Source organism: Triticum dicoccoides, chromosome 4A, assembly GCF_002162155.2.
Source record: "Triticum dicoccoides isolate Atlit2015 ecotype Zavitan chromosome 4A, WEW_v2.0, whole genome shotgun sequence".
NCBI classification, from domain to species: Eukaryota; Viridiplantae; Streptophyta; class Magnoliopsida; order Poales; family Poaceae; genus Triticum; species Triticum dicoccoides.
Window position 1 is genome coordinate 99,820,271 of NC_041386.1, and position 11,641 is coordinate 99,831,911.

At 44.8% G+C, this 11,641-nt stretch overlaps 1 protein-coding gene across 1 annotated transcript; it reads left to right on the plus strand.

Annotated features, from left to right (window-relative positions):
* The first annotated feature begins 9,283 nt into the window (after positions 1 to 9,283).
* Positions 9,284 to 11,059, plus strand: LOC119285222. The gene is made up of 2 exons (XM_037564458.1): positions 9,284 to 10,185; positions 10,266 to 11,059. Exons 1-2 carry the CDS (start codon positions 9,299 to 9,301, stop codon positions 10,909 to 10,911), a joined length of 1,533 nt encoding a protein of 510 aa, XP_037420355.1. The 5' UTR covers positions 9,284 to 9,298; the 3' UTR covers positions 10,912 to 11,059.
* The last annotated feature ends 582 nt before the right edge of the window (positions 11,060 to 11,641 follow it).

Genomic DNA, 11,641 nt, shown 5'->3' on the forward strand with positions numbered 1-11,641 from the left:
ATAACTCTGTTACAAAACATGATCATCTCATGCAATAAAATTTAGCATCATGTCTTGACCATATCACATCACAACTTGCCCTGCAAAAACATGTTAGACGTCCTCTACTTTGTTGTTGCAAGTTTTACGTGGCCGCTACGGGCTGAGCAAGAACCGTTCTTACCTACGCATCAAAAACCACAATGCGGTATAGTGATTGCTTTTTGATCTTCAGAAAGAACCCTGTTCATTGAATCTGATTCAACTAAAGTTGGAGAAACTGACACCCACCAGCCACCTGTGTGCGAAGCACATCGATAGAACCAGTCTCGCGTAAGCGTACATGTAATGTCGGTCTGAGATGCTTCATCCAACAATACCGTTGAATCAAGAATCAACTAGTGACGGCAACAATATGTATATACCCACGCCCACAACTCCTTTGTGTTCTACTCGTGCATATAACATCTACGCATAGACCTGGCTCGGATGCCACTGTTGGGGAACGTGGTAATTTCAAAGATTTTCCTACGCACATGCAAGATCCATCTAGGTGATGCATAGCAACCAGAGGGGAGAGTGTTGTCTACGTACCCTCGTAGACCATAAGCGGAAGCGTTATGACAACGCGGTTGATGTAGTCGTACGTCTTCATGATCCGGCCGATCCTAGCACCGAAGGTACGGCACCTCCGCGATCTGCACACGTTCAACTCGGTGACGTCCCATGAACTCTAGATCCAGCTGAGTGTCGGGGGAGAGTTTCGTCAGCACGATGGCGTGATGACGGTGATGATGAAGTTACCGACGCAGGGCTTCGCCTAAGCACTACAACGATATGGCCTAGGTGGAAATATATGGAGGGGGGCACCGCACATGGCTAAGAGATCAACTTGTGTGTCTATGGGGTGCCCCCTTCCCCCGTATATAAAGGAGGGGAGGAGGGGAGGGCCGGCCCTCTCTATGGCGTGCCCTAGGGGGAGTCCTACTCCCACCGGGAGTAGGATTCCCCCCTTTCCCTAGTAGGAGTAGGAGAGAAGGAAGGGGGAGAGAGATGGAAGGAAGGGGGACACCCCCTCCTCATTGGCCTTCCTCTCCTCTATTCCACTAAGGCCCAATAAGGCCTATATACTCCCCGGGGGGTTCTGGTAACCCCCCCCCCCCGGTACTCCGGTAAATGCCCGAACTCATCCGGAACCATTCCGATGTCCAAACGTAGGCTTCCAATATATCGATCTTTATGTCTCGACCATTCCGAGACTCCTCGTCATGTCCGTGATCATATCTGGGACTCCGAACTACCTTCAGTACATGAAAACACATAAACTCATAATACCGATCGTCACCGAGCGTTAAGCGTGCGGACCCTACGGGTTCAAGAACTATGTAGACATGACCGAGACTCATCTCCGGTCAATAACCAATAGCAGAACCTGGATGCCCATATTGGTTCCTACATATTCTAAGAAGATCTTTATCGGTCAAACTGCATAACAACATACGTTGTACCCTTTGTCAACGGTATGTTACTTGCCCGAGATTCGATCATTGGTATCTCAATACCTAGTTCAATCTCGTTACCGCCAAGTCTCTTTACTTGTTCCGTAATGCAACATCCGTAACTAAATCATTAGCCACATTGCTTGCAAGGCTTATAGTGATGTGCATTACCGAGAGGGCCCAGAGATACCTCTATGATACAAGGAGTGACAAATCCTAATATAGATATATGCCAACTCAACAAACACCATCGGAGATACTTGTAGAGCATCTTTATAGTCACCTAGTTATGTTGTGACGTTTGATAGTACACTAAGTGTTCCTCCGGTATTCGGTAGTTACATAATCTCATAGTCATAGGAACATGTATAAGTTATGGAGAAAGCAATAGCAGTAAACTAAACGATCATCGTGCTAAGCTAACGGATGGGTCAAGTCAATCACATCATTCTATAATGATGTGATCCCGTTTATCAAATGAGAACTCTTTGTCCATGGCTAGGAAACTTAACCATCTTTGATCAACGAGCTAGTCAGGTAGAGGCATACTAGTGATACTCTGTTTGTCTATGTATTCACGCATGTACTAAGTTTCCGGTTAATACACTTCTAGCATGAATAATAAACATTTATTATGATATAAGGAAATATAAATAACAACTTTATTATTGCCTCTAGGGCATATTTCCTTCACCAGCCACCTGTGTGCAAAGCACGTCGGTAGAACCAGTCTCATCAACGCGGTCATGTAATGTTGGTCCGGGCCGCTTCATCCAACAATACCGCCGAATCAAAGTAAGACGTTGTCGGTAAGCAGTATGACTATTATCGCCCACAACTCATTGTGTTCTACTCATGCATATAACATCTACGCATAGACCAGGCTCGGTTGCAACTGTTGGGGAACGTAGTATTTCAAAAAAATCCTACGATCACGCAAGATCTATCTAGGAGAAGCATAGAAACGAGCAGGGAGAGTGTGTCCATATACCGTCGTAGACCGAAAGCGGAAGCGTTTAGTAATGCGGTTGATGTAGTCGAATGTCTTTGCGATCCAACCGATCCAAGCACCGAATGTACGGCACCTCCGCGTTCAGCACAAGTTCAGCTCCATGATGTCCCTCGATCTCTTGATTCAGTTGAGGACGAGGGAGAGTTGCATCAGCACGACAACGTGGCGACGGTGATGATGAAGTTTCTGGCGCAGGGCTTCGCCTAAGCACTACGACGATATGACCGAGGTGTGAAACTATGGAGGGGGGCACCGCACATGGCTAAGAGAAACTTTGGTGTGCCTTTGGGGTGCCCCCCTCCCACGTATATAAAGGGGGGAGGAGAGGAGGCCGGCCATAGGGAGGAGTCCTACTTGGACTCCTGGTCCATGTAGGATTCGCCCCCCCCCCCTTTCCTATAGCAACTAGGAGAAGGAGGGAAGGGGAAGGAGGGGAGAAGGAAGGAGGGGGGGCGCCGCCCCCCCCCCTAGTCCAATTCGGACCAACCCATGGGGGGGCGCGCAGCCACCCCTTGAGGCCCCTCTCTCCTTTCCCCTAAAGCCCATTAAGGCCCATTACTCTCCCGGGGGGTTTCGGTAACCTCCCGGTACTACGAAAAATACCAGAAACACTTCAGAACCATTCCGCTGTCCGAATATAACCTTCCAATATATCGATATTTATGTCTCGACCATTTAGAGACTCCTCGTCATGTCCCTGATCTCACCCGGGACTCCGAAAAAACTTTGGTTCATCAAAACACGTAACTCATAATACAAATCGTCATCGAACGTTAAGCGTGCGGACCCTAAGAGTTCGAGAACTATGTAGACATGACCGAGACATATATTCGGTCAATACCAATAGCGGAACCTGGATGCTCATATTGGCTCCTACATATTCTACGAAGATATTTATCGGTCAAACCGCACAACAACATACGTTGTTCCCTTTGTCATCGGTATGTTACTTGCCCGAGATTTGATCGTCGGTATCATCATATCTAGTTCAATCTCGTTACCGGCAAGTCTCTTTACTCGTTCCGTAATGCATCGTCCCGCAACTAACTCATTAGTCACATTGCTTGCAAGGCTTATAGTAATGAGCATTACCGAGAGGGCCCAGAGATACCTCTCCGAAACACGGAGTGACAAATCCTAATCTTGATCTATGCCAACTCAACAAACACCATCGGAGACACCTGTAGAGCATCTTTATAATCACCCAATTACATTGTGACGTTTGATAGCACACAAGGTGTTCCTCCGGTATTCGGGAGTTGCATAATCTCATAGTCAGAGGAACATGTATAAGTCATGAAGAAAGCAATAGCAATAAAACTAAACGATCATTAATGCTAAGCTAACGGATGGGTCTTGTCCATCACATCATTCTCTAAGGATGTGATCCCGCTCATCAAATGAAAACACATGTCTATGGTTATGAAACTTAACCATCTTTCATTAACGAGCTAGTCTAGTAGAGGCATACTAGGGACACTCTGTTTGTCTATGTATCCACACATGTATTAAGTTTCCGGTTAATACAATTCTAGCATGAATAATAAACATTTATCATGATATAAGGAAATATAAATAACAACTTTATTATTTCCTCTAGGGCATATTTCCTTCAATATTACACTTTTGGAAGGATATATAACCAAATTAGGGAATACAAATGGGGAAACGAGGCGTCAACAGAGAAGAAGATGACCTTTGGCACATGCATGCTCGGTCGTACCACCGATCGCACCAGGTGGCACTGCCTCCCTCCCATATACCCCTATAAAATTCCATGAAGGAGGGACACGCATCATGGTAACATGGGGGAGAGATATAGAGACCAGAGCAAAGGATGATACATATAGAAGGGGAATTTCTTCACTTAGATCCACCCTAGACTCTTCTTCAACAAGATCCTCCATTCAACCATCAAGAACACCACCATTAGAGATAGATTTATATTTGTAGGGTTAGGGTTTGTAATCTCTATTCATACTTTGACTCAAAGATCATGACCCAAAAATTCATGTCTTATTGTGGCAAACTATGATAATATCGATATGGTTTCCTTTTACATGATGTCCATGTTTGTTGTGATTCCTTTCTTATGTGAGAGGAATCCCACTTGGTGTGAGAGATATATGGAAATGGTGAGATATGAATGTCCATAATCCTTATTTCTAATTATGTGTATTTATTTAGATGAATGATTATGAGGTTAATATACATGGTGTACGCATTTTTCTGTCTAATTTAAGGACACAACAACATGATCTAGAGACCTACATGGATAAGTACTTGTTGTCTAGCGAATCCACGACCTCCAGGTGATAGGTGTTGATATCAACAAGGAGCAAAAACAATACAAGGAGCACGAGAACTCATGACATGTCAAAGAGTTGGTCCAGTCTAATGACCTAATTGTCGAGGCGACCATTGATGATGGTAACCAAAGACAAGGCATAGAGTCGAACAATCCATGGAGTTTGGATATACAAAGGTGATTCACCCAATGAATACTCATTGCGAAGGGCAACACTACATTACCATTGCACATGGCACTTCCACTATTTTTTTACCATGAACTAAATCTCTTCTTATCTAAATTTGCATGAAACACAACTTACTTTATGTTTTCACTTGTAGTAGTTTATACTCAGCTATTTCACGCTCCTTTGCAAACACTAACACCTATTCACCATTACCATCTCAAGTCTTGCGGATCCCATACTAGTCAATTCACTCGAGACTAGTGACACCTCGAGTGCAATAAACACACACACTATAACACTCGCCTACGCTCTTCCTTGGGATGATTGATACATCTCAACCATATCTATAATTTTTTAATTATTTCATGCTATTATATTATCACTTTTATATACTTTTTGTAGCAATTTATATTATTTTTATGGACTAACCTATTAATTTAGTGCTGAGTTTCTATTGTCTGATTGTTTTTGGTTTCACAGGAAATCAATATCTACGGAGGTCAAAATAAGTTGTCGATTTAATACGTTTTTTGGGGGCAACAAGAAACACACTAAGCTTCGGGACACCTCGAGACGAGTTGCCAAGGCCCACACAGGTGCCCTACGCGGCCTAGGGGCGCGCCACCTGCCCGTGTGGGCCCCCCTACACCGCCTTAACCTGATTCCACCTCCATAAATCCTTATAAATACTGAAACTATTTGTCATGATTCCAGAAGAATTTATCGCCATCACAAACTCCTATTACACGAAGATCCCATTTGGAGGCCTTTTTTGAAGCTCCACCAGAGGGGGAAGCCATTGTCGGAGTCTTCTTCATCAACCTTGCTGCCTCCATGATGATATGTGAGTAGTTCCATCAGGACCTATGGGTCCATAGTAGTAGCTAGATCACACACTCTCTCTCTATTTGGATCTTTAACATCATGTTCCCATGAGCTTTCTCACATGTTCAGGATCAATTTGATGTAATCGGTGGTGTGTTTGTTGGGACATGATGAATTGTCATTTTATGATCAGATTGTTCATTGAAATCAATTGAATTTTTCAAGGTTTTATTTGTTGTATAATTAAATAGCTTTGCATGCTCATGGATCTACCTGTCTTCTTTGGCCAAGTTCGATGGGATTTTCTTTAGAGGGGGTGGTGCTTTGTAGTGGGTTCAAACTTGCAGTGATCTAGCCCAGTGACAATAAGGGCCAAGACACGTATTGTATTGTTTCCACAAGGGTAAAACGATAGTGTTTCGTCATATTGATTGACTTCTTCCTATCTACATTATGTCATCTTGGTTACTTGGTACTCTGTTTCTTGTAAACTTAATACCTGAGACGCATGCTGGATAGCAGTTTTGGGGTGTAACATTAGTAGTAGCTGTAGTTGGATCAACGATCTACTTATCATGTAATTAATGCTATATGAGATTATACCATGAAGATCATAGTCATAAATATTGTAATATTTTCAATTGGCCAACTGTAATTTGTTTACCATGCTACTTGTTGTTTTCGAGAGAGATGTCACTAGTGAACCTATGGCCCTTGGGGTTTATTTTCCATTGCTTAATTTTTCTACACAATTGCCACTATTTTGCTGTTTTACCCTTTCCTACTATATATCTCTATCACTTGTGTTTTACCTTGTAACTAGCAAGAAAAGGGGCTTGAAAACCCTCTTGTTGTGCTGGGGACAAGTGTTGTTTGTGTCTTGTGTGCAGGTACTATTGACCTGTGCACCTTAGAAGCTCCTACTGGTTCGATAAACCATGGTTCTTAACTGGGGGAACTTGCTACTTGTTGCTTCACCCTTACTCTTGGGGGAATCCTAACGAATCATGTGGGAGTAACAACGATATATAAACTAAGATAGTACTTCACAGGAATTGTGCTTCAACTAGTCGTGTGCACTTGCAAGACACCAACAATGTGTGGGGATCTTTCAATATACCTAAAAAGTTGATTCCCGGTACCTTTGTTTCTCTCAACATGCACACATCTCACTCACCACACATTTCTTTTTCCAGCACATACAAGCCCTCTACATCATCAAGCCCAAGCGAGCCCTCCACATCATTAGTTTTTTTTAATTTGTTGTGTAGTCAACCTCCAATTATTGATAGGTCTAATACAATTTATATATGACAAGAATGAGGAGAATTATTATTCTCTATATTCTCGATTTATTCCCAACAAAGTTATTTCTATAAATTCATCCAACAAGGCGCGGGGCAACATGCAACTATGCATTCTACTTATCTTCAATAAATATTTTACAACTACACAATGTATTTTCGTTTTCAATTCTCATATACCTGGTTATGGGATATCTCATTAGCTTTGCAATACCCAACTCTTTATAATATTGTGGAATGGATAAACACATCGGTTGCTTTTGGCCTTTGGGTGAGGCCTTTGAATTTTTAGTCACGAACCGGTGATAAATGGACTGTGTTGCTTCATTTAGTATGAAGGTTCATGACTGTCAACCTAATGCAAGCACCTGATGCATAACGATGGTCGATGGAGGTTGAATACTAACTGTGTTTTCATTGTCATATCCCGTATGCTGATCTTATAACACCGAAGATGTCCTCCATAGACAAACATATCTGGGAGACTAAAGTTCGGTTTAAAATCAAGATCTTATCTGTGGTTTGTGAAGAGAGGGGTTATTCTCATAAAAGATAATACAAGGAAACATAACTAGCAGGGATGGGAAAAACAACTTGCTTTTGTGACCAAGAGGAAACAATTCATCATATTTTGCTCTTCGTGCCCATTTGGCTCTTTACTTTGGAGTATGGTCCATGTACCTTTTAATTTACCACCACCTACTAGTATTACAAATTTGTTCGGAAACTGATTGGTTGGAGTTAACCCCAAAACTAAAGGACATATTCAAGTTGGAGTATGTGCCTTATCACAGGCAACTTAGAATTCACGGAACGACCGTTTTTCTAATAGAATAACCCTTCCAAACATTTTTGCAGGTAATTTTCAGGGCTACAACTTGGATCAATACGGGTCCTCACTGCACCGCATGGACATTCAGAATTATATGAACTTTGGGTGCAACCGATGAAAGACGGTCGGACATGATTCGTTCAACCGGTTTTAGCTGGTGTGTCAATAATTGGTGTGTCAGTAATAGGATATGTGTTTGGGTCATGCATTTCTATATTATGGTCCGGTTGTGGTCATATATTTTACTTCTTTCGTTGCAATTGATGGATGCTAAACTTCTAATAAAATGATTATGTGCATCACAATGGTGTAGAGGTCGGGGTCAATCCCCGTTTTCAACAAAAAGTCGGAACATTTCTTCAAATCACGGTAACAATGCTAGTTATGTATTTTACCCTGTTATATAAATTTCCTTTTCATCTAGAAGAGTTATCTACTAGTGATTAGTGGTGGATACTTTTGCGGACAACACTTGGTGAAGGCAATCTACTGCATAGGTAGATGCGTAGAAGAATGAAAGTTATTCGGGGCGATGTTTTCAGTAGTTGGTGAGCTTATCTGGATTCGGGTGATGCAGCAAGTACTTCGTGCTTGATGTTACCTGAAGCATCAAGCGTCCATCCATTAACTGGAGAAAAAGCTCACGCGGAGGGATGATGATAATAAGCTAAGCATGACAAAAGGATCTGGTTCTGTTCACACATGGGAAAAGGCACAAAGAATGATACCTCATTGCACCTAACTGCACCGCGAAAGCAAAACCCTATTTAGTGCAGGATATTCTCAAGATGTTTTTCTTTTCTTGTAAACGCTATATACAGTAGAAAGTAGTAGAAATCATTTCCTCTGCCAAACCTTTCTCACTAAAATGAACCTGGAAAGAGCAGGAGCACTGCAATTCTATTAGAAGAAAGAGAATATCCCCCATTTATCAAGGAAAAACAGGACGAACACTAGTCGAGATTATCTCATTCTCTTGTCTTGATGGATCAGCTTTCTGCGCTGCACCAGACTTGCTCGATTTTCCTTGATGTAATCTCACTAGACTTGATGTAGATTGACGAAAAAAGCAGTACATATAGGCTCTAGGCTGGGCACCATTAGCAGGAAAACGTTCCCTTGCACTACTCAACAATGTGCTGAATTGGACAGTACTGAATCTACACATCATCTGAAAGGGGCTTTGCAATCACAGGAAAGTAGAGTTTCAGTTGCCCTCAACTTGCCCTATCGAATGGTTTCTAATAATTTGACTTCCTTAGTACTTTCCCGTTTCAATTTCACCTCGTGGCTTGAAATGTGTATATAATTCGACATAGGTGATCATGGAGTCCATAGACATAGAGCCAGCTCTTCCTCCTCTGCCATCCATGGCTTCTGGCTTTGCTCCTGACATCTGGCAGTGGATCAGGAGCCTCCCCGGGCAATGGAGGGCAGACGAATCCCACTCTCTCCAGATATGCAGTTCTCCATCCACAAACCAATCCCTCAACCTCGTAGTCACCAGACAATCTGAGGAAACCCATCCCTTCAGTTTGTCTTTCTCCATCTGTGACGGGTCCCGTGACCACGATCCAGTCTCGCTCTGGAGCTCCCATTATTCCAAGCTGAAACCTGCGAACACCACAGACGTTGCGGCCCAGTTCTTGCTCGAGATCGTCTGCGGGGTGCTCAGGTACGGGCCTTACTCTAGCAGCAGGGCCATCTTCAGGCTACCGGCCGTGCATGTGTCCGAAGGTTCGGGCAAGATCCTCAGCCTGTCCGTCCTGGCCCTGGCGTTCCTGGTCTGCATCTACGAGGCCCCGTCCACGCCCCGGCGGGAGTTCATCGGCGCGATCACCGCACGGCTGACGCGCGACGAGATGCGCCACGCAGCGAGGGAGCTTATGCTGGCCCTCGGGTCCGACCTGGAGGAGCAGTGGATGCGGTCGCTGAATCTGGGCGTCACCAACTGGGCCTTGGAGGCTCTCCGGTCAGGCGCCGGCACGTCGTCCCCGCTGCGTTTCGCGGTGTTCTCCTATGCTCTGTCGGCGAGCAGGCTATGGAAGGTCCAGCTGTACTGCCCAGTCGTGGCCATGACCATGGAGAACCACCCGTCCCATCACCACCAGCAGCAGCAGCAGCACCAGCTGGTCAAAGACGAGAGACTGCTCTTCTCGCTCAACTACCAGCAGCTCGAGAGCGTCATCCAGTTCACGTACAGAGTCGCGTTCCAGGAGAACTGGATCGACGTCGCCGTCAACGTCGACAACATACGGTCGATCCGCGCAACTCAATTCACCATGCATTAATCAAGAACTGCACTAAATGATTTACTGATCTGCCTTTTGCATGCAGGTGCGACGTGATACAGCTGGTGTCCGAGACTCTCATGGCGAGGCAAGGCCACGGCTCCGACGAGAAGCACTTCCCGTCGCGCATATCGCTGCAGCTCACGCCCATGGCGCAGTCGGACATCCTCTCGCTCTCCGTGAGCAGGTCCACGGACAACCCCGTCCAGGAGGTCGGCACCGACAAGGGCATCGACACGACGCTCGCCGCCGCACCGGCGTCGATCGGCATCAGCGTGTCGGCGCACGAGACGGTGACCAGGACCATGAAGCCCTGGAAGTTCGAGCACTCGGTGCACGGTAACACGGCGTCACTGAACTGGTTCCTCCACGGCAGCGGCGGCGGGGGCAGGGAGGTCTTCTCCAGCGACCCGCCCAAGCTGGAGCTCTTCCAGCCGAGGTCCTGGTTCAGGAACCGGTACACCAGCCCCAGCAGGCCCTTCACCAGAAGCGGAGGAGTCATCTTTGCCGGCGACGAGTACGGGGAGGGCGTGTGCTGGAGGATGTGCGCGGCCGCAGCCGGCAAGACCATGGAGTGGGAGATCAAGGGCAGGATATGGGTCACCTACTGGCCAAACAAGAAGAGGACGCTGCATACGGAGACCAGGAGGCTCGAGTTCAGAGAGCTGCTGCATCTCACCATTGGAGAGTAGTGGAAATAATAAAACTATGGAGATCTCCTACTGATAAAATGGTCGCCGTCAGGAATATTTACTGATCATATGCAAACAATAAATAAATAAATATGTTATTTCACAATCATGGTTATAATACGCTAGCACTCGACTTAGAAGTGAAAAGTATTAAAGCAGTAAAGGATTACACCAGAGACTCACATTGTGACCTGAAGATGAACCCATAGCTCACTTATTCATTTCTACTGGACTAATGAAAAACATGATATAGAGTCAGCAACATTCAATTAAGGGATTTGGCTGTTCAAAAAAAAGTTAAGGGTTTTGGACTTTTTTTTAGATAAGGGAGAGCTTCATTTATATCAATAAAATTGGGTTACAATCAGAAGCAACAACCTGCTTCAAGGCATGTGGCACATCAGCTGAAAGAAATCTCCATTCACTCTAGTATATGCAGCAAGCTCATGCGCGGCCACATTGCTCTCCCTCTGGACTTTGGAAACAGAACAAGCTCCAAACTCCTTGATCATATCCTTAGAATTCTCATAGCAAGCCCACCAGCTGGTCCTGCTAGCATTAATATCATTCACAGCGGCCACTACAGCGTTACGGTCGGTCTCCATCTGCACTATGTTTAAATCCAGCTTATGAGCCTGGTTAAGACCAAAAGATAGGGCATGGGCTTCAGCTTCCTTAGCATCTGAGCATCCACGAAAATGACAACCCGCAGAGAAGACAATTTCACCAA